The sequence below is a fragment of the Schistocerca serialis genome, chromosome 11 (genome assembly GCF_023864345.2).
Source record: "Schistocerca serialis cubense isolate TAMUIC-IGC-003099 chromosome 11, iqSchSeri2.2, whole genome shotgun sequence".
Classification (NCBI taxonomy): domain Eukaryota; kingdom Metazoa; phylum Arthropoda; class Insecta; order Orthoptera; family Acrididae; genus Schistocerca; species Schistocerca serialis.
Genome location: NC_064648.1, coordinates 103,816,105 through 103,841,168, shown reverse-complemented (window position 1 = coordinate 103,841,168; position 25,064 = coordinate 103,816,105). Strand labels below are relative to the sequence as shown.

Sequence of the window (25,064 nt, the reverse complement as noted above, 5' to 3'; positions counted from 1 at the left end):
GATCATCTAGTAATTGCGAAAGCGTTACGGAGATGATAGATACAACTCCAGTGGAAGACTCTGCAGGAGAGGCGCTCAGTAGCTCGGTACGGCCTTTTGTTGAAGTTTCGAGAACATACCTTCACCGAAGAGTCGAGCAGTATATTGCTCCCTCCTACGTATATCTCGCGAAGAGACCATGAGGATAAAATCAGAGATATTAGAGCCCACACAGAAGCATACCGACAATCCTTCTTTCCACGAACAATACGAGACTGGAATAGGAGGGAGAACCGATAGAGGTACTCGAGGTACCCTCAGTCACATACCGTAAGGTGGTTTGTGGGGTATGGATGTAGATGTAGATGTAGATATGGGAGATGGAGGATGGAGGGGGTGAAATGTTAGTAAAGTGAGGGATAGTACATCACTTTGGAGTAAGTGACGTGTTATACCGTCATCTGTCTAACCAAAGGAGGATAGTCGTGACCTCAAGCGAGCATTATGTTATAGTTAAGTGTTTGTTTTGGACAGCATATTGAGCAGGAATATTCTATTTCTTTCACACGTCATTAGGACAAATGGACGCAGTGTATCTCCAAAGCAGGGGAGTTACCACCTGGCAGCTGACGTGCTGCCGAGGTGAGAGTGTCAATTCAGTGGCTGCTCTCCACGACCCGGTCCCTCCGCATCCTTTCCGCCAGCTAGCTTTTCAGAACTACGCACACAAGAGTCATCCTCAGAACACGTCCTCTGTTGTCGTAGTCCTCGTCGCCTCGGTCTCCACTGACCGTGCACCCACACCCTCCAGCCAGTGTTTCTCCCTTCCTTCCCTCGTCCTGCCACCCCTTCCCCATTCCATATCTCCACATCACTGCATCACATCACTAACTGCACAAACACAACAGCTCCACTGCCTGTGTGCTGGATTCCTACAACACACATTTGCTGCTTCTTCCCTGAGGATGGGATGAGCCGACCAGTTAAAACCGATACCGGTATTTTGCTTCTGAATAACTGGAATGTTTTAGTATTTCTTTGGTCTTAGTTATAACACGTGTTTTTATTTTTTACTAATAACTGGGTAAAAAACCAAAATACCAATTAGCTATAGCAGCAGTGCTAAGATTTTTCCTATTTTAACTAAACATTTTTGTAAAAACTGAGTAATTATTGTTTGTAAAATTTTCTTTTCTTTGAAATATTGTATTTTTATATAAAATGGGAAAAGTGGTCAGCGTTATTTTAACACAGGTGTAATGCGTTACGCCTTCAATAACTACCATAGCAGAATATAGTCAAGTGATCTTTTAAAATGTCAACAAAAAGGAACAACGCACAATCCTTTTTGAGGAAGTTCACATCGAAACTGGTATAAGAGTCCTTGATGCGGTTGTGGCAACAGTGATTACCAAAGCACTGAGGACAATGTAAACAAGCAGAATTATCTATATCCTCAGTAGTGTCCTACCTCAGTGAGGAACTTGAAACTTTCAGCACAGGGCAGGAGCATGTACAGAAATCTTGCTCAAGTTTAAAAGAATAGTTGACCATCACTGGGTAGATATGTACCCAATAGAACAGTTCATAATGGTAGGGAATTTATAAGGTATACAGTCAGAAACAGAGATTACTGCATAATACAAAGGGGTCCAAAAAAAATGTATCCACTGTGTAAAAGTCCATAACTGCCAAACTAATTGACGGAGTGGTTTCATCTTTGGTAGTGTAATAGTTTGTAGTTCTGGCAATCGAAACACAAGCATTGTATTGCATTGTTTTGTTCTGTCAGATGACAGTCACCAGATAGTCAGTGTTTTGTTCTCAGTTGCACCTAGTTACTCGAGTAAACATGGCCGGCGCAAGGTTTACATTCGATGAAAGGAAGTCAGTTTTGAAGTGGTATTTTAAGTACGAAAACATCGAGGTTCAACGGCAATGGTGAAATGAGTATCAAACAGAGCCACCGACACGTTTAACGATTTGTCGCATTCGAGACAAATTTGAAGCCGAAAGCTGTGTTAAAGATGTACACAAACAACGATCTGGACGCCTTGTAACAGTATCAAGTCCAGCTAACTCCCGTCATGTGTTACAACAATTCACTCGCTCACCACAGAAGTCTGTGAGACAGTGTGCCCGTGAAACTGGAGTGGGTTGCACAAGTGTTCGGCGAATTCTGAAGCCAGCAAAGTGGAAGTGCTACCCCGCCGAAAATCCAAACGTCCGTGTAGACAAAGCTGTGAATTTGCTGGGAGTAAATGTGTGGTGTCGGTTGTCTTACCGGGGCTTGATTGGGTCATTCAATCAGACATCCATTTTACCTGCCATCCGAGACTTGTATCGAGATGAAAGAGTTTATTTTCAACAAGATGGTCCCCCAGCCCATTACCAAAATCGTGTTAGGACATATCTCAATGAAAATCTACCAGGAAGATGGATAGGGTGTACAGGTGCTGTGGAGTATCCACCATGTTCCCCCGAGCTAACTCCTCTGGACTTTTACCTGTGGGGAACACTAAAGGACGTCATTTAGACAAAAGCCATGCACACTGGGCTAACTTCGAGAATCCGTTGTACATTCACGTGCAAATATCCACTTAAACACGTTGCAGTCAGTAGTTCGTGCTGCAGTTCGGTGGCATCATTTGTGTGTCGATGTTAATTGTGACCATTTCGAACACCTACAGTGATATCTTCAAGTTGGACTTTAAGCTACACTTTCACCAAAAATGAGACAACTCCGTCAAGATGGATGCCTACTTGTAAATAGGGGATTTCAGACTATGGATGAATAATTATATTTCATATGCTTTTGTGAACCAGAAACATTTTTCATAAACCAGATAATACTAAAGTCTTAAGAATCCATTCAGAATAGCAAAATCTAATTTAGTCAATTTTCAAAACATTTAGTTGTTTCATGTTCTTATGCCTGTCTTTATATAGGCAACCTGTCCCCCAAAATTGCCGGTCTTCATCTGGTCAGCACACAGACAACACCATTATGTCGGTTTGTGTAAAAATCTGTGACCAGTGAGTAAATATGCAACACCTTTATGTCTAATTATGCCTTTTAAGTTTGTGGCTGGTAATCACACGAGTTACATCTGCGTGCAAAACGTCTGCTGACAGTATTCAAACTCACAAAGACATCAGTTAATGTAAAGTGTCTGCAACCACCAAATATCTCGGCTCTGTAACATCTCGTATGAAATAATGGTTCAAATGGCTCTGAGCACTATGGGACTCAACTGCTGTGGTCATAAGTCCCCTAGAACTTAGAACTACTTAAACCTAACTAACCTAAGGACATCACACACATCCATGCCCGAGGCAGGATTCGAACCTGCGACCGCAGCGGTCGTGCGGTTCCAGACTGTAGCGCCTTTAACCGCTCGGCCACTGCGGCCGGCTATGAAATAATGCACGGAAAGTTCCGGTTGAGAATAATAAATTAGTTAGGAACAGAGAGAAGACTCGCCAAAAGGCAAAAGTGCTGCGCTGTTGACAGATACACGAATGAGAGGCACAGAGCTGTAGTGGTTAATAAAAAAGAAAAAGAGAAGAGAAGAAAAGAAAAGGTTGAAAATGTGGGAAGAAATGGTGAATAAAAAGTGGGTTTTAAAAATCATTAATGACCGTGAAAAAGGGAAAGAATGAAATGCAAGTCGGACTTCGTATTACAGAAAAGTTATCGGACTTCGTGATTCGGAAAAGCTATTGTTGGGGTGGTCCTTGTGGCGTTTCTGAGCAAAAGTCAAACCAATTTCCACCACAAAAATTATTTGAAAAAGAACAGAGAATAACAAAATGTAACTGACAGGGGGAAATGGCGTAGATAAGAGTTCATCCTTTACCAAGTTAACATGTCTTCTTTCGTGTGGCATCCAGGTCTTCAAAAATCTCCTACTTCATTTCTGCGTGAAAAGTCTGCTCCGAAATCTTGCAATAAGTTTCATTGTACAGGAATTTCTAATGTATACAAAACCGTCTTGATATTAAACGCAATTTATTTTATGTTGCTTCTCTCCTCCAAATGTCATACAAACTTCCACAATACGTCTACACGTCAATAAGTTTTTTCGTCTTCATCCGACCAAGACTAGCTAATAAGTTTTTACGTCTGCATTAAGCTTCCGCTCTCGAGAGACAATGGACTGCCTTTGCAAATAATTTTTGTAGTGGAAATTGGTTTGACTTTTGCTCAGAAACACCACAAGGACCACCCCAACAATAGCCTTTCCGAATCGCGAAGTCCGATAACTTTTCTGTAATACGAAGTCCGATTTGCATTTCATTCTTTCCCTTTTTTCACAGCCATTAACGATTTTTTAAAACCCCCCTTTTTCTTTCTTCTTCTTTTTTATTAAACACTACAGAGCTTTGCTACGCCAGCTTTCAGAATGAAATTCCTTTCTCAAACTGCAAGAGAAATGCACTCCCCACCCCCCCCCCCCTTCCGCGCGCGCGCACACACACACACACACACACACACACACACACACACACACATACACACACACACACACACACACACACACACACACACACACACACAGCCGTCTGCCACCTGTCCCCTCTTTCTGCACCCACAACTAGCCAACAGATGGCTCCCCACTCTCACACGAGCTGCTAGACACTTCCCCCAACCCTATCCCTACCTCCCACCTCTCTCCATCTTCCCCACCCCACCCTGCAGCCCACCTTACTCCAGTACACTCACCATGGGCCAGGAAAGACCTAGTGGTAGAATGGGCACAACATAGGAAGACAGTTGTGTGTGTGTGTGGGGGGGGGCATAATAATTCCAATCCCAAAGAAAGCAGGCATTGACAAATGTGAAAATTACCGAACTATCAGTTTAATAAGTAACGGCTGCAAAATACTAACGCGAATTCTTTACAGATGAATGGAAAAACTGGTAGAAGCCAACCTCGGGGAAGAACAGTTTGGATTCCTTAGAAATATGGGAACATGTGAGGCAATACTGACCCTATGACTTATTTTAGAAGCTAGATTAAGAAAAGGCAAATCTACATTTCTAGCATTTGTAGACTTAGAGAAATCTTTTCACAATGTTGACTGCAATACTCTTTTTCTAATTCTGAAGGTGGTAGGGGTAAAATGCAGGTAGCGAAAGGCTATTTACAATTTGTACAGAAACCAGATGGCAGTTGTAAGAGTCGAGGGACATGAAGGGGAAGCAGTGGTTGGGAAGGGAGTGGGACAGGGTTGTAGCCTATCCCCAATGTTATTCAATCTGTATTTTGAGCAAGCAGTGAAGGAAACGAAAGAAAAATTTGGAATAGGTATTAAAATCCATGGAGAAGAAATAAAAACCTTGAGGTTCGCCGAAGACATTGAAATTCTGTCAGAGACAGCAAAGGACTTGGAAGAGCAGTTGAACAGAATGGACAGTGTCTTGAAAGGAGGATATAAGATGAACATCAACAAAAGCAAAACGAGGATAATGGAATGTAGTCGAATTAAGTCAGGTGATGCTGAGGGAATTAGATTAGGAAATGAGACACTTAAAGTAGTAAAGGAGTTTTGCATTTGGGGAGAAAAATAACTGACGATGGTCGAAGTAGAGAGGATATAAAATGTAGACTGGCAATGGCAAGGAAAGAGTTTCTGAAGAAGAGAAATTTGTTAACATTGAGTATAGATGTAAGTGTCAGGAACTCTTTTCTGAAAGTATTGGTACGGAGTGTAGCCATGTATGAAGTGAAACATGGACGATAAGTACATTAGACAAGAAGAGAATAGAACCTTTCGAAATGTCGTGCTATAGAAGAATGCTGAAGATTAGATGGGTAGATCACGTAACTAATGAGGAGGTACTATACAGGGTGGTCCATTGATAGTAAACGGGCCAAATATCTCACGAAATAAGAGTCAAATGAAAAAACTACAAAGAACAAAACTTGTCTAGCTGGAAGGGGGAAACCAGATGGCGCTATGGTTGGCCCATTAGATGGCGCTGCCATACGTCAAACGGATATCAACTGTGTTTATTTAAATAGGAAACCACATTTTTTATTACATATTCGTGTAGTACATAAAGAAGTATGAATGTTTTAGTTGGACCACTTTTTTCACTTTGTGATCAACTGCGCTGTAATAGTCACAAATGTATATGTATGTGGTATCATGTAACATTCCGCCAGTGCGGACGGTATTTGGTTCGTGATACATTACCCGTGTTAAAATGGACCATTTACCAACTGCGGAAAAGGTCGATATCGTGTTGATGTATGGCTATTTTGATCAAAATTCCCAATGGGCGTGTGCTATGTATGCTGCTCGGTATCCTAGACGACATCATCCAAGTGTCCAGACCGTTTGCCGGATAGTTACGTTATTTAAGGAAACAGGAAGTGTTCAGCCACACGTGAAATGTCAACCATGACCTGCAACAAATGATGATGCCCAAGTAGGTGTTTCAGCTGCTGTTGTGGCTAATCCACACATCAGTAGCAGACAAACTGCGTGAGAACCAGGAATCTCTAAAACGTCGGTGTTGAGAATGCTACATCAACATCAATTGCACCCGTAGCATATTTCTATGCACCAGGAATTGCATGGTGACGACTTTGAACGTCGTGTACAGTTCTGCCACTGGGCACAAGAGAAATTACGGGACTATGACGGATTTTTTGCATGCATTCTATTTAGCGACGAAGCGTCATTCACCAACAGCTGTAACGTAAACCGGCATAATACACAGTATTGGACAACGGAAAATCCACGATGGCTGTGACAAGTGGAACATCAGCGGCGTTGGCAGGTTAATGTATGGTGCGGCATAATGGGAGGAAGGACAATTGGCCCCATTTTATCGATGGCAGTCTAAATGGTGCAATGCATGCTGATTTCCTTCGTAATGTTCTACCGATGTTACTACAAGATGTTTCACCGCATGACAGAATGGCGATGTAGTTCCAACATGATGGATGTCCGGCACATAGGTCGCGTGCGGTTGAAGTGTAATTGAATAGCATACTTCATGACGGATTGGTCATCGAAGCACCATACCGTGGCCTGCACGTTCATCGGATCTGACGTCCCCGGACTTCTTTTTGTGGGGAAAGTTGAAGGATATTTGCTATCGTGATCCACCGACAACGCCCGACAACATGCGTCAGTGCATTGTCAATGCATGTGCGAACATTACAGAAGGTGAACTACTCGCTGTTGAGAGGAACGTCGTTACTCGTATTGCCAAATGCACTGAGGTTGACGGACATCATTTTGAGCATTTATTGCATTAATGTGGTATTTACAGGTAATGACGCTGTAACAGCATGCGTTCTCAGAAATGATAAGTTAACAAAGGTACATGTATCACATTGGAACAACCGAAACAAAATGTTCAAACGTACCTACGTTCTGTATTTTAATTTAAAAAACCTAGCTGTTACCAACTGTTCGTCTAAAATTGTGAACCATATGTTTGTGACTATTATGGCGCCATCTAACACCAAGTGAAAAAAGTGGTCCAACTAAAACATTCATATTTCTTTACGTACTACACAAATATGTAATAAAAATGGGGGTTCCTATTAAAAAAAACCAGTTGATATCCGTTTGACCTATGGCAGCGCCATCTAGCAGGCCAACCATAGCGCCATCTGGTTTCTCCCTTCAAGATAGACAAGTTTCGTTCTTTGTAGTTTTGTCGTTTGATGCTTATTCTATGAGATATTTGGCCCGGTCACAATCAATGGACCACCCAGTATAGAATTGGTGAAAAGAGGAATTTGTGGCACAACTTGACTAGAAGAAGGGATTGGTTGGTAGGATATATTCTGAGGCATTGAGGGATCACCAGTTTTGTGTTTGAGAGCAGTGTGGAGGGTAAAAATCGTAGAAGGAGTCCAAGAGATGAATACACTAAGCAGATTCAGAAGGATATAGGCTGCAGTAGGTACTGGGAGATGAAGAAGCTTGTACAGGATAGAGTAGCATGGAGAGCTGCAACAAACCAGTCTCTGGACTGAAGACGACTACCATAACAACAACAACAACAACAACAACAACAACCTAGCAGAGCAAAGCTCTGTCTGTTTGTTCATGTATCTTTTGACAGCGCAGCACTTCTGTGTTTTGGTGAGTAAGTTCGTGTGAAACAGTAAACATGTAACTTCAAATTGCTATGTGTCTATGATTTATGGTTGAATTAGTTCTCTTCCAGATGTGTTTGTGAAGGATGATATTCACATTTCTTTACCTGTACAGTATAAAACTGGAACGGGCCATCAACAATGTGGATTATTTTTTAGTACTCAGTCTCTTGACTGGTTTAACTCGGCCTGCCCAATTATTTGCTGGATGTGTTCCAATCTCTGTCTTCCTCTACAGTTTTGCCCTCAACAGCTCCATCTAGTATGATGGCAGTTATTCCCCGATGTCTGAACACTTGTCCTACTGTATTGTCCCTTCTTCTTGTCGGTGTTTTCCACACATTCTTTTCCTCACCAATTCTGCAGAGAACCTCCATATGTCATACTTTAACTGTCACCAGAATTTTCAACAGTCTTCTGTAACACCACATCTCAAGTGCTTCAATTATCTTATTTTCCAGTTTTCCATTAGTTCATGTTTCACTACCACATAATGCTGTGCTCCAAATACACATTCTCAGCAATTTCTTCCTCAAATTAAGGCCTATATTTGATACTAATCGACTTTTCTTGGCCAGGAGTGCCCTTTTTACCAGTGTCAGTCTGCTTTTTTGTCCTCCTTGCTCCGTCCATCATGGGTTACAATGCAAATAAAATGGGACGAGTTACTTTTAACATTCATCTATGGTGTGGTCAACTTCATTTCGCATTATCCTTCATACAATTAGTTTCCAGAATATCTATCCAGTGCATGAATATATGAGCTTTCGAGAGATGTATAACCAATTACAACATCAACCAGAGGTAAGATGGGTGCACCGCCACCATATCCAACTGCCATCCTGGTACTTGTGTTCAGCCTGTGCACTTTCTCTGTGTGTGTGTGTGTGTGTGTGTGTGTGTGTGTGTGGGGGGGGGGGGGGGGGGGGGTGAGATGGGGGGGCCAGTTGGCCGGGGGGGGGGGGGGGGTTGGGGGGATAGACATGGACGTGTATACTACCTTGTTAAGCCAGCATAGTTTTCATTTTTATTTGTGCATCTTTCAAAAATTCTGTGCTTCCACTATTCACTGACTAAGTGTAAATTACTTCCAAACTAGCATGAAGATAATACACATTAAAATAAAACAATCAAGATCCAGGATGGAATGACAAAAATATAGGAAGGATACATTGCTACTCATCACATGCAGGTGGTGCCAAGTTGCAAACAGGCACAGTGAAAACGAATTCTTTTTCATTGTGCCTGCCTATAGCTCAACCCCTTCTCTATGTGGTGAGTAGCAGTCTACCCTTTCCACGCACAAACGTAATACACATTCCATAACATCAACATCACAGTGTTCAGGTAGGTCAGTGCAGAAATAACCAGCACAGATAGCCAACACTCACTCGTGAAGCAAAGATAGGCAATAATCACTTGTGACTGGATGCCCAGCAAAATCATCTCTATTGTCATTTGGTTTAAAAATTTCTATTTTAGGATCTTATTTTGTACTAAACTGCTGTTTGATCCATCTGCCTACCCTCTGCGAGTGCACTCTTTTACTCCTCACCACCACCACCACCACCACCACCACCACCACCCACAACAACCTTTGCAACAACTTCTCCTGTTCCACCAAAGCCTCCTCACTCGTGAACTTACCACATGTGACAGTCTTATTGTAAGATAGCGTAAAATGGGGTTACTTTGCGACTGTAGGGGCTACTTTGTGACATACGTTCATTTTCGCGTATTTCGAATCTCCCACTGCGTCCAAGATGCCTAGAAACCAAAGATTAGCGCCAGCGACTTGCCTGTACTGCTCCTCCATCTACATCTACATCTACATCCACACTCCGTAAGCCACCTGACGGTGTGTGGCGGAGGGTACTTTGAGTACCTCTATCGGTTCTCCCTTCTATTCCAGTCTTGTGTTGTTTGTGAAAAGAAACATTGTCGGTATGCCTCTGTGTGGGCTCTAATCTCTCTGATTTTATCCTCACGGTCTCTTTGCGAGATACACATAGGAGGGAGCAATATACTGCTTGACTCCTTGGTGAAGGTATGTTCTCAAAACTTCAACAAGAGCCCGTACCAAGCTATTGAGCGTCTCTCTTGCAGAGTCTTCCACTGGAGTTTATCTATCATCTCCGTAACGCTTTCGCGATTACTAAATGATCCTGTAAACGAAGTGCGCTGCTCTCCGTTGGATCCTCTCTATCTCTTCTATCAACCCTATCTGGTACGGATCCCACACCAGTGAGCATTATTCAAGCTGTGTGCTAACAGGTGTACTGTAACCTACTTCCTTTGGTTTCGGATTGCATTTCCTTAGGATTCTTCCAATGAATCTCAGTCTGGCATCTGCTTTACCGGCGATCAACTTTATATGGTCACTCCATTTTAAATCACTCCTAATGCCTACTCCCAGATAATTTATCGAATTAACTGTTTCCAGTTGCTGACCTGCTATATTGTAACTAAATGATAAGGGATCTTTCTTTCTATGTATTCGCAGCACATTACACTTCTCTACGTTGAGATTCAATTGCCATTCCCTGCACCATGCGTCAATTTGTTGCAGATCCTCCTGCATTCAGTACAATTTTCCACTGTTACAACCTCTCGATATACTACAGCATAATCCGCAAAAAGCTGCAGTGAACTTCCGATGTTATCCACAAGGTCATTTACGTATATTGTGAACAGCAACGCTTCTACGATGCTCCCCTGCGGCACACCTGAAACCACTTTTACTTCGGAAGACTTCTCTCCATTGAGAATGACATGCTGCGTCCTGTTATCTAGGAACTCTTCAATCCAATCACACAATTGGTCCGATAGTATATGCTCTTACTTTGCTCATTAAACGACTGTGGGGAACTGTATCAAGAAACACGGCATCTGCCTGGGAACCCGTGTCTATGGCCCTCTGAGTCTCGTGGACAAATATCGTGAGCTGGGTTTCACACAATCGTCTTTTTTGAAACCCATACTGATTCCTACAGAGTAGATTTCTAGTCTGCAGAAAAGTCATTATACTCGAACATAATACGTGTTCCAAAATTCTACAACTGATCAACGTTACAAACACAGCTCACACCATTATGGAGGCACCACCAGCCTGGACAGTGCCTCGTTGACAACTTGGGTCCACGATTACAGTACAAACAGAAAGAACTTCAGAAGCTAGTCAAAGGCAGTGCGCACGCAATCTGAAAGTCCAGGCAGTGCCCAAGCGTCAGTCGTCCGGCCTCGGTAATCCAGCCCAGATAGAAGAGTCGGGCACAACAATGAATTAGCAGTGCAAAAATGTTTTTAGTTAATTACAATATTCAGCAATGCTGTACATATTTGAAATTGTCACTTTCTTTACAATTCAGTACCACGGCCCCTAAAAGGAAACAAGTTATACTAGGCCTCGAACAGAAAGACGAAATTTTAGATGTGGTGAACTGAGGAACTTTGCAGAAAGCCCCTGCTGCTGAGTACAGTGGTAAGGAGCAAGTAATTACGGCATCAAAAAAGAAAAACAATGTTATTCAACAGCATGCAACCCAAACTGACAGCGAGTTGGGAAAATGGAAGGTTATGCAAATAAAAGTGAGAACGAAGATCGTCATTTAGCTGTTTACGAATGGCTCACACAACACTGCAGTAAAGGAATTCTAGTCAGTAGCCTGATAACATAGGAAAAAGCACTTGCATCTAACGAATGACTTGGCAGAATTAGCTGCCAACGAAGAGAAGAAAGGTCACTGTTACAAACAACAGAAACAGCGCGTAATATCAACGTAATGTTGTAATGTAAGTAGGAGTGAAACTGCCACTAACAGTGATTGGGAAATCACGACATCCACGTCATTTTTTGCAGTCAGAGAAATACACTGCCAGTGCAATCTAGTGCTCAGAAGAGAGCGTAGACGAACAGAAGTATTCTCTCGGCAGTTCTACGAAACGTCAGTATCGGGTGTGAGAAAAGAACTGAAAAAGAAAACGCATCCACTGAAAGCTATTTTAGTAGGAAAAATGCGCGTGTGGATGCAAAAGGGTTAGGCCCAGTCCACGAGCTCTTTCGTTGCTCACCTGCTCCCATTAAGTGTCAGGAATAAAATGACAAAAAATAAAAATATCTTTACAACTTTTGATTGGAGCACGTTTTGTTGCCCTACAAAGCTGGCACCTGGTGCAGACTATACCCCTGCACCCCCCTAGTTCTACCACTGACAAGATTGCTGTACTCACAATCACCCAGTAACTGAAGACAAGCAGTATAATAATCTAAAGTCACTGCCTGAGATAAAACTAAACTTCAGAATACTATGGTGACACTGCACATCTCGCTGAACAGTATGGAATACAGGTTGCAGCTCACCAAACAGTAACAAGTAAGGCAAACAACTCACTCACCAAACAGAAAGGAGTTACGGTAGCTAGGTAGGTAGGTAGGTAGGTAGGAAGGAAGGAAGGAAGGTAGGTAGGTAGGTATGTACATATGTACGTACACATGTGAACAAAAGTATCTAGACGCCCCCCAAAAACACACATTTTTCATATTAGGTGCATTGTGCTGCCACCTACTGCTAGGTACTCCGTATCAACGACCTCAGTAGTCTTTAGACATTGTGAGAGAGCAGAATGGGGTGCTCCGTGGAACTCACGGACTTCGAATATGGTCAGGTGATTGGGTGTCACTTGTGCCATACGTCTGAACGTGAGATTTCCACACTCCTAAACATCCCTAGATCCACTGTTACCGATGTGGTAGTGAAGTGGAAACGTGAAGTGACACCTACAGCACAAAAGCGTACAGGCCAACCTCGTCTGCTGACTGACAGAGACCACCAACAGTTGAAGAGGGTCGTAATGTGTAATAGGCAGACATCTATCGACACCATCACACAGGAATTCCATATTCCATCAGGATCCACTGCAAGTACTATGACAATTAGGCAGGAGGTGAGAAAACTTAGATTTCATGGTCGAGCGGCTGCTCATAAGCCTCATGTCGTGCCAGTAAATGCCAACCGACGCCTCGCTCAGTGTAAGGAACGTAAACAATGGATGACTGAACAGTGGAAAAATGTTGTGTTGAGTGACGAATCACAGCACACAATGTGGTGATCTGATGGCAGGGTGTGGGTGTAGCGAATGCTCAGTGAACGTCATCTGGCAGCATGTATAGTGCCAACAGTAAAATTTGGAGGCAGTAGTGTTATGGTGTGGTCGGGTTTTTCGTGGGGGGAGGGGGGGGGGGGGGGCCTTGCACCCTTGTCGTTTTGCATGGCACTATCGCAGCACAGGCCTACACTGATTTTTTAAGCACCTTCTTGCTTCCCAATGTTGAAGAGCAATTCGGGGATGGCGATTGCATCTTTGAACACGATCGGGCACCTGTTCATAATGCACGTCCTGTGGTGGAGTGGTTACATGACAGTAACATCCCTTTAATGGACTGAGCTGGACAGAGTCCTGACCTGAATCATATAGAACACCTCTGGGATGTTTTGGGACGCCGACTTCGTGCCAGGCATCAACCGACCAACATCGATACCTCTCCTCAGTTCAGCACTCTGTGAAGAATGGGCTACAATTCCCCAAGATACCTTCCAGCACCGATTGAACGTATGCCTGTGAGAGTACAAGCTGTCATCAAGGCTATGGGTGGGTGACCACCATTTTGAATTCCAGCATTACTGATGGAGGGCACCACAAACTTTTAAGTCATTTTCAGCCAGGTGTCCTGATACTTTTGATCACATAGTGAGTGTGTGTGTGTGTGTGTGTGTGTGTGTGTGTGTGTGTGTGTGTGTGTGAGAGAGAGAGAGAGAGAGAGAGAGAGAGAGAGAGAGAGAGAGAGAGAGAGAGAACATTACTCACATTGGCCATGCGTGGATTCCATCCTCCATGGCCTTCCTGCAGCTGCTTAAGGGAGGCAACATCCAACGTGACCTTGACACGCTCGCCGACATTGAATGTCAGGTGTCGCCTCGGGGCCACTACAGTACCACCGTTTGGACTCGCACGGCAAATGCCTACCACAGCTCCTGTTGAAATTGACAAACAAAATTAAACACTATTGCATATTAGTAATTAACATAAAAGTGCTACTAATACATCTCAACCAAATGCAGTAATGGGAAGTCCTCAGTCGTCTATAAATAACAGAAGGAGTAAAAGTAACAATCTACCGTACAGTTGAGTCATAGCCAGGCACATATAGGAGACTGAAAATGTTGCCGAGCTTTTGAAGGAACTCTTTTGCAGAGTTAACTGAAAACACACTCTTGTGCGGCCACACTGTCCTGGCCGACTACACTGCAGCTCGACGGGACCTGTGTCACGGAAAGATGGCGAGGGGAGAAAGGATCGAAGGGAGGGTGACCGAGCAGTGGGAGAGAGTCACATTTAATACTCAGTTTGTGTTAACGAGTGGGATTACAGCAGCAGTAATTTAAAATAGAAAGACTGCAAAATGTGTTTTGTGTACGCTTGTTTGTTTTCCTTACAACAGCAACTGAATGAGAGCGACAGCAATTTTCTGTGCTGCACAGGCAGGTTTCCTCCACCAGGTGAAATTCTCACCAGGCTGACTGTCGCACATTGCAAGAAGATGACAGAAGTTGCACTCGACTGCATTTAACGATTATTTTAACAGTGTATGAAAATAAACAAAATAATGTTTGTAACGGAATGCGATCAGTCTAAGTCAAGACCCAGTCAGAGTGTGTTCACGTTTGGCCACACTTATAAATGATTGCATGTTATTACTTGACTTAAGGGGGTTAAGACATAAAACGGGCCAACTTGGAGCAGGAGAGGCACCACAGGACATTTTAATTTCCACTGTCTATACTTCTGCAAATAAATTCATAAAACTTTGTCAGCATGACCAGGAAGGATTCAGGATTCACACTCATAGCAGTGGAATTTCAAAAACATAACAAATTAAATTATTTTTATGTGTGAAATTTCATTTGTTGCTATAGGTACACTTTTCTTCATAAGTAAGAGAGAGTCTTCAATGAATTTTGCACTGCTTATTAAACACAAACTCCTTAGTGCAAAACTCCAAAATTTTCCAAATCTATTAACATTGTGGTAAAAACTGAGATAATTAGCTATAAAATTTGAGTTTTTTCTAAACATGAAGTTTAAAATATAACACCTCATTCATTTTTTCATAAATTAAATAAATTCTACAGTTTCATGCACCTGTAAGTAGGTTGTGTATGCTGTGCAAAATTCATTGAAGAATGTCTCTTACTTATGAAGAAAAGTGTACTTATAGCAACAAATGCGGCCAAAAGTAAGTGAAAAAATGAAATTTCACATGTAAAAAAAATTATTTTGTTATGTGTTTGAACTTCCACTGCTATGAGTGTGAATCCTGCATCCTTCCTGGTCATGCTGACAAAGTTTTATGAATTTAGATTGGATTGTTAGGGGGAGGAGACCAGACAGAGAGGTCATCGGTCTCATCGGATTAGGGAAGGAGGGGGAAGGAACTCAGCCGTGCCCTTTCAAAGGAACCTTCCCAGCATTTGCCTGGAGCGATTTAGGGAAATCACGGAAAACCTAAATCAGGATGGTCGGACGTGGGATTGAACTGTTGTCCTCCTGAATGCGAGTCCAGTGTGCTAGCCACTGCGCCACCTCACTCGGTTTTATGAATTTATTTGTAAAAGTATAGACAGTGGAGATTAAAACGTCCTGTGGTACCTCTCCTGCTCCAGGTCAGCTCATTTGACGACCTACCCCCCTTAACATTTTTACATGGCGTATGTTGTAATCTGCGACAAGAATAAATCAGCTATAAGTTATTTTTTAAAAATTAAATAATTCTATGTGATGATTCAGCCTGAAAGTAGATAAATAATTATACGAATGTCTAGTGTGTGTACCGTCATGCAGGATCCACAGCTGTAATACACATAACGTAAACTGAAGGGCAAGGGAGGAGAAAGGACAGGAAAAGGAAGAAACTAATGATATCAGCTGCAGATAGGTTGCACTAGGTGGGAACGTGAGTCAGCTAAGCAGTGGCACGATAGTTTGCACATTTGTGATTAACACACTATTTGGATGGTGAACAGGTTAGCGCAGTTGCCTAGTAGGAAGGAGATCCCGGGTCGGAATCCCAGGCCGGCACGCATTTTCACTCGTTGCCGCCGATTTCACAAAGTCCGGATGCAGCCGACATCCTTTGTTCCTTCGCTTCTGTTCCCTTTCTCCCCCTTCCCCTTCAATTTTCATAATATATAAATGCAGTTTAATTAGACCTAGTCTACTGCGAAAAAAAATCCAGCGAATTAATATTATTGAAGTGAAACAAAGTATTTATGAAGCAAAACTGCAATGTTTCATTTGTCTTTGGAACTGATATACTTTGATGAAATAACTTTATTCCAGATTATTTTACATTCTCTAAAGAAAAAAAGGTATCTACTACTTACAAAATTTTGAAATGTACAAGACTTATCACTAGTGCTACACGATTTTGAAATGTACAATACTTATCACTAGGGCCAGAGATTATAGAATGAAAGTAAAAGCCTTAAGTTACATACGATCTGAAGGAAACTTCACAAACCGAGATCGCTAAAAAAGCCTTTTATGGTATAAATAGTTTTGTCAGAGATACACCGTCATCGGATTTGCAAGAGGACAAACGAAGTTGATAGGAAAATATTTTACAATCACAATGTTACAAGAATTAAATTTTCACTGTGCAGCGGAGTGTGCGCTGATATGAAACATCCTGGCAGATTAAAACTGTGTACTCGACCGAGACTCGAACTCGGGACCTCTGCCTTTCGCGGGCAAGTGCTCTACCGACTGAGCTACCCAAGCACGACTCACGCCCCGTCCTCACAGCTTTACTTCCACCAGTACCTCGTCTCCTACTTTACAAACATCACAGAAGCTCGCCTGCTAACCTTGCAGAACTAGCAGTCCTGGAAGAAAGGATATCGTCGGTCGAACACTTGCCTGGGAAAGGCAAAGGTTCCGAGTTCGCATCTCGGTCTGGCACACCATTTTAATCGGGCCGGAAGTTTCGTGATATTACATCACCATAAAATGTATTTTTATATAACCTACATTGTTATAAGATACCTAATGCTTTAAATTTGTATGGTCATTCAGATGTACATTATAAACATGAAACCAGAATTTGAACATAACACTTTTATATTTGACATGCCAATAAGCAGTAATCTTCACAGTAGTGGGAAATGCATATGCAATGTGAAGCAATTTGCAACACTGCCAGACAATGTACTGTAAAAAAATTTAAAGTATAAGGTATGTTGGAAGTCCACAGTTTATGTAACAAGACAGTTTAACAAGTTGTAATATCATGATTGTAAAATATTCTACCAACTACTGTTCATCATCTTGCAGGTCCAATGAGGACAGCACAGCTCATCTGGTAAAACGCTTTTTTAGTGACCTCGGCATGTGATTTTTTCTCGTGTTGTCACACATTGCAGATTGCTTCCAGACTGACAACATCCGAACTATACAAGGGTAATTCAGAAAGTACAGAACATCTCGACACACGACCGTGTCCCTCCACGCGCACACCCACATCCACATCCACCTCCACCTACCACTGTTACACTGCCAACTGACTGCCGATCTCAATACTCGTCTGCTTCAGTTTGGTGCCAGCTTTAAAATGTGTGATAAAATTGACGATCCCGCTAAGTGTGAGGTGTACAGAGTTATCGACTTTTTAAATTCACAAAAACTCTAACTCGTCGAAATTCGTAGACGAATAACTGACGTTTACGGTAATGTCACAAATGAAGTGACATTCTTGAAGTGGCATATCTCGTTTAATGACAGATGGACGAATATTCGCAACAGAGATCGTTCGGGCCGGCTCTCAGTGACGGCTGATCGAGACTCGAAGTGAGAATCTAAACAAAAATCTAAGACGACAGGCATTTCAAAATTAGTGGACTGCAGTGGCCTACTGTCACATGCTACACTATTAAAAACTCAATTACATGTGGAGAAGAATGCTAGCCAGTGGAGTCATCTCCTTCACGATAATGCACGTCTACACACTGTGCCAGTGACACAGAACTCACTTCGGCGACATCTGCCATACAGGCTGGACTCACCAGCAAGTGATTATCATTTATTTCCCAACTGAAAGATGTTTTTGAGTGGACAACAGTACGGAATTTATGATAAACGTAAAGAAGTCGTGAATCAGTGGTTCCACAATTTGGTAGCAACTCGGTATGCAGAAGGCATAGAAAACTGGTAAGCCAGTATGACAAGTGCCTAAATTTGAGTAGTGACCATGCAGAAAATAGCTTGGGTATCAAATTGTATGTTAAATACAGTTGCATTTGATTATATCAAATAAAAATGTTTGCAGAAAAAAATACATTTCTTACTTTCCGAACGACCCTCATATAACATTAAATTACAATTAAAATTTTTTTTGTAGCAAATTGTCTGGATACAGAGGGTAACACTAAATGCAGTGAAGTATCTTTGGCCTCTATAGTTACAAAAACAGACTGCATTAACACTAGGCAGAATCTTAAAATGAAATTTTTATTGAATTAACACAAGAGATTTTGTGCCCATTTCCCGTCGCATTAGCGATCAAAAAGAATCTGTTCAATTCCAATATAGTCTTTGGGCAAAAAAGTTAACTACAATCTGGAGTGGCATAACTACACTACTGGCCATTAGAAGTACTACACCATGAAAATGACGTGCTACAGATGCAAAATTTAACCAACAGGAAGAAGATGCTGTGATATGCAAATGATTGGCTTTTCAGAGCATTCACACAAGGTTGGCGCCGGTGGCGACACCTACAACGTGCTGACATGAGGAAAGTTTCCAACCGATTTCTCATTCACAAACAGCAGCTGACCAGTGTCGCCTGGTGAAACGTTGTTGTGATGCCTCATGTAAGGAGGAGAAATGCGTACCATCATGTTTCCAACTTTGATAGAGGTTGAATTGTAGCCTATCGCGATTTCAGTTTATCGTATCACGACATTGCTCCTCACGTTGGTCGAGATCGAATAACTTTTAGCAGAATATGGAATCGGTGGGTTCAGGAGGGTAATACGGAACGCCGTGCTGGATTCCGACAGCCTCATATCACTAGCAGTTGAGATGACAGGCATCTTATCCGCACGGCTGTAACGGATCGTGCAGCCACGTCTCGATCCCTGAGTCAACAGATGGGAACGTTTGCAAGGCAACAACCATCTGCAGGAACAGTTCGACGACGTTTGCAGCAGCACGGACTATCAGATCGGAGACCGTGGCTGCGGTTTCTCTTGACGCTGCATCACAGACAGGAGTGCCTGCGATGGTGTACTCAGCGACAAACCTGGGTGCACGAATGGCAAAATGTCATTTTTTTGGATGAATCCAGGTTCTGTTTACAGCATCACGATGGTCGTATCCGTGTTTGGCGACATCACGGTGAATGCATATTGGAAGCGTGTATTCATCATCGCCATACTGGCGTATCACCCGCTGTGATGGTATGGGGTGCCATCGGTTACACGTCTCGGTCACCTCTTGTTTGCTTTGACGGTACTTTGAACAGTTGACGTTACATTTCAGATGTGTTACGACCCGTGGCTCTACCCTTCATTCGATCCCTGCGAAACCCTACATTTCAGCAGGATAATGCACGACCGCACGTTGCAGATCCTCCTCGGGCCTTTCTGGATACAGAAAATGTTCGACTGCTGCCCTGGCCAGCACATTCTCCAGATCTCTCACCAACTGAAAACGTCTGGTCAATGGTGGCCGAGCAACTGTCTCGTCACAATACTCCAGCTGTACCTGTACACGCCATGCAAGCTCTGTTTGACTCAATGCCCAGGCACATCAAGGACGTTATTGCGGCCTGAGGTGGTTGTTCCGGGTACTGATTTCTCAAAATCTATGCACCCAAATTGTGTGAAAATGTAATCACGTCAGTTGTAGTATATTATATTTGTCCAATGAATACCCGTTTATCATCTGCATTACTTCTTGGTGTAGCAATTTTAATGGCCAGTAGTGTATTTTATTTGTGAAGCAAAGACACTTAAAGTACTGGTGTGTGCTATTTTACTCTGCTACTTTCCTTACTTTCTCGAACGGGTCGTACGCACTTTAACAGGCACCGGTGAGTTCACTTCGATGGCCACAGGTAGGCGAAGTGGTGTGCAGTGTACAGTGGTTGAGAGCAGTGGTCGGCACAGTAAAATGCAATGGAGGACAAGCACGACTGCAGAAGGAGGGTGTGAGTGTAGCATGAGTGGTTGGTTGTTTGGCTGGTTGGTTGTTTGGCTGGTTGGTTGATGATGATGATGATGATGATGATGATGATGATGATGATGATGATGATGATTTGGTTTCTGGGGCACTCAACTGCTCGGTTATTAGTGCCCGTACAAATTACCAACCTTTGCTCAGTCGAAACTTGCCACTTTCATGAATGATTGTGTTGTCTTCATCATTTCACCAACACCCAGCCATCTCGAGGCAGGTGAAAATCCCTGACCCTGCTGGGAATCGAACCTGTGACCCCGTGCTTGGGAAGCGAGAATGCAACCGCAAGACCACAAGTTGCGGATCGTTGTTTGGTTGGTTGGATAGATGGATGGTTGGATGGTCGATTTGGGAGAGTGAGCTGAACAGTGAGGTCATCGGTTACATTGGGTTAGGGATGGAAGTCGGCGGTGCTCTTTCAAAGGAACCACCCTGGCATTTGCCTGAGGTGATTTAGGGAAATCACGGAAAACCTAAATCAGGATGGCTGGAGACAGGATTGAACCGACGTCCTCCCACAGGGCGAGAGCTGGTGGAGACTGCAGCTGGGAGGTTTACAGTATCAAAGAACACTCCTCGCATCTACATAATTCACAAAAGCTTTTATCAACTATTCAACTATGAGGTCATTAGAGACTCAACCCAAGTTTGGATTGTGGAAACATGAGACGGAAATCAGTGGTGCCATTCCCAAAAAAAGCAACGCAGAATTGGACTTTGAAAAATATAGGGAGTTACAGAAAACAACACTCGGATGGCCGAATCAGAATTTGAACTGTTGTCCGTCACGCTAACCACTGCAACGCCCGGTTCAGTAACAGGAGGCACTGAAGTCGAATAAGTCATGCTCAGCAGCACTTGTCCAAGCACCAAGTGGTCAACTCCAGTCTGAGCCACAGTTCGGCGAAGGCTGTGTACATCGAGTTGTCAGGCAAGGCGTCTGTCACTATTGCAACAATGTCACACAAAGCTGTCCGATCTGCTGCATTCAGGCCAGCATACAGCTGCAATGTTGGAATGTGCAGACACACTCATGTGGTGTGACTGAAAGATCACAATCGAACACCTCACTGCTCAACTGGATGTCTCTGCTGGTAGTGCTGTCACACTCGTTCACCACCTGCAGTGCTCAAATGTATATGCCTGCTGGACTGTCCTTCATCGACCCTACAGTCCGGATCTCACTTTTCCGACATCCCACTGTTTGCCCCAATGAAGGACGCACTCTGCAGTAAGCATAATGTGGACGATGATGAGGTTATTGATGCAGCACAGTATTGCCTCCGATATCAACCAGCAGTGGCAGATACACATGGTGGGGGGGGGGGGGGGGGGGGGGGCGTGCACGGGGCACGCGCCCCTTCCCTGCCCCCCCCCCCCCCCTCTTGCAGGGCTGCCCGCATTACCACCTGTGCCACCCCTACCAGTGAACCCACACGCTATTTGTTCGTTTCTTTCGTCAGTCGACTCAACTTACTTCCCATGTAGCACGCGTGTCTGCGTCATCGTGTTTTATACATTTCTATCTGGCACATAGATAGCTAACACATACCGACGAGAAAAGTTGTGACCTCCCCTCTCCTCCTTTCTCTCTCTTGCTCCGTCGCCGTCGGTTTCTTCTTTTCTCCTCGGCTGTCCAAACTCTCTTCCTTCTCCCTTCGTCGCACTGCAGCTATATCTCAGGATTTTCGACAAAAGGGAGTGAAAATGGGGCACATATGTGGTTGATCACAATAATGTAGTGCTATGTGTGAGTGTCGCCCTTATCTCCGTTTTGGGAAGATTGATGACTAAAGCCGAAACAGTTCTCTACAAAGGTAAGTGTTCCCTTTTTCAAAAGGTGAAAATTGTAGAGTAGACTATAATGTTTATCGACCTACTAAATTGAAGGAACATGACACCATTTATAAAGTTCCAACTTTGGATGAAGTTTATTGATCCAAGGAGCTGAAACAAAACTTATCCATTCCAAATGTCATTCACAACAAAAGTAGTTAGTTTTCTAGTGTGTGTGTGTGTGTGTGTGTGTGTGTGTGTGTGTGTGTGTGTGTGTGTGTGTGTGTGTAGTGGTCACCAATTGGTCACCAAAATGATTGAAATGATCATTCCAGTAATTCCTTTACAATCTGTTTATTGGTTGCTAACCAACACATCAATCAATCGACTATTCCGTGATTAATATATGTCGCATTCAAACAGTAAATTAAACCCCATTTACTGTAAGCACCAACAACGATTACTATAACCTCCAATAATTCTTTTATAATTATTATCAAGTTAATGTCAAGAAATTACGGAGAGTATCAATTAATCTTTCACGTGACTATAACGCGCGATAGCCTACTGCTTATCTCAAACTTTGCGCAGTTATTTCAAAGTCCGTGGGCGATCTGTTTATAACAAAGTTCGGCCGTGGCTCTCTAGAATGTTTTCCAAATCAACTCTGGATTATGGATTACCAGTTTTAGGTCAATTCTCTAAAATTAAAGAAGATCCGCACTCAGTTATGACTTGTCCGTGCACTTGAGCAACTCAGAAATTATTATCTTTTTCCAAGAAAAAAAAAAAAAAAATCATGCATAACTCAGTATTGTTATCTGCTACGTCCAAAAAAACTCATTACCTGTTGATTCTTACACAGTGTCAATTGCTCAGCAAAAACTGCACTACAAAAAAATCTCGACTTGAGATGACGTCACGCATTACTACCGGTTTTGACTCTCCTACTCTCACGTGACACAAAGTATATCCGACTTTAATGGACATCCCGACAGGATTATTGCTTAAAGATTTCGCGGGCTACTCGGACGATTACCCATGAAATGCTACAAAGTCACGACCATTCCAGTAATCTCGATATGTTAATCTGTCCGGCAATTGTTTGAGAAAAGTCGCGAATATTCTACTGTTTTCTTGTACAGAGTACCTTCGATACGTAGTGTTATAAATATGGACTATTCACTGAATAGGAAGCTAGTTTACATTTAGAAGCAGAAATATTAAGACTGAAGAATGAATAACTAAAAAGGTCTTAGTTGTAGCAAGTAGAAGTGTGAAGATTAGTCAAGGGTCAGAGTGATCTGTTGACTGCAATTCTGTTATGCAAGGTTGTCTGTTTGTCCTAGATCTGACTAACCTACTTTTCACACACTGTACAAAATATTTGCTTGTCTACCTGAATCTATTGCCACAGTAGAAAGAAGTTTTTCAACATTGCGGCATACAAAGACATGACTGTAACACGTGACAGAAGAGTAATGCCGTGGGCATGGGAGTATGATTTAGGGTTTCTCTGTGGTGTGTTTGAATATGTATGTTATTACTGGAGAAAAGGATAGTACACAAAAGCTAATGTTAATGCTGTTTCCTGTTAAGTGTTTAGTGCTCCACGCTTCGACCCACCTAGAATTCATCATTTAAGGAAAAGAACCACAACTGTAATTTTTTTATATCATAAGATGGCATAGTCTTGTATATGTGTATAATCAGTTTAAATAAAACTTTTCTTAAACTCTGCATGTGACAAATATTTTTTATTACAGTAAAAGTGAAGGTAGCTCAAGATATCTTTAGCGCCCCCTCCTCGATTTTTTTCTTTATCCGCCGCCGTCGACCAGTGGAGTGGTACTGTGCAGCCTTCCTGGTAAGGTGGCATAAATAAGGCCATCGCATTGAACAGAGATTATGTTGAAAAATACGGTTTTTTAGCTGAAAGAGTGGGGAATAATATGGTGTACTAGAATCCCGAATGGAACCAACCTGCTTTCAGAAAAAAAGTGTTGCTTTACTTATTGAACGCCCCTCGTATTTGTAATATCTGCAGTGCAATAGACATGTTTATTTGTACTGTGATAAAGGTGCAAATAAACATTTTATTGGTGAAAAGTGAAAAAGCTAAATCGTCAGAAGAATTTATTTGTCATATTACCATTTTTTTGAGAATGAAAGGATTAAAAGAGAATAGAAAATATTTTATAAAGTTAGGGTTTGCTCGGTTCTCCTCAGACATACGCGTAACATTGCAGCATCCCATTTAGAATTGCGGCACAGCATTTTTTGATCAGCACAACTTTCTGAGTGTGGCAGAATCTTGGCGTCACTGCTCTTTATCCTACGCCATTAGCTCGTGGTATGAAGGACGTACACACGTCCAGTGGCTATTTGCGCAAAAAGGAGCCGTCTAGTGATCCATTGTCACAATCATTTAAAAAGAATGGGAATGACAAAAGAGAGGGATGAGAATTCTCAATTCACATAAGCAACGGGTACTGCTTATTTGCTATGAAAGGACATTACAATACCATGCAGAGAGAACTTAAAAATTTAAATGACAATGAAAGAACAAAAAATTACAATGTTCGATAGACGGAATTCATTGTTCTGTACATCTAGAAGTATTCTGCGTTAAATTTGCCGACACGGAGCACTTGAAGGAATTGTTGATGGTAATGAAGACTATGGCAGCTTCTTATTAGTGCTAAGTAGGATGGTTAAGTCAAGGGTATGCCTGGAATGATTTTTCAATTTAAAATTCACTATCGTTGAATTTATGAAAGGAAAAAGGAAGGCAGGAACAAAAATTAGAACATCCGGAATGTATTGCAGACTTCTCATTTTAAATGGACTTGACTGCGCACTGCCCTCAGTAAAGCATTGCAA

General features: G+C 42.5%; 1 protein-coding gene across 1 annotated transcript in view; it reads right to left on the bottom strand.

The window, feature by feature from the left end:
* The window catches only part of LOC126426677 (E3 ubiquitin-protein ligase MIB2), a 224,885-nt gene that overhangs the window by 130,565 nt on the left and 69,256 nt on the right, over positions 1-25,064 (bottom strand). Inside the window, exon 6 of the mRNA XM_050088569.1 lies at positions 13,974-14,140. Coding sequence (XP_049944526.1) covers positions 13,974-14,140 — 167 coding nt within the window. The remainder of the gene's footprint in view (positions 1-13,973; positions 14,141-25,064) is intronic.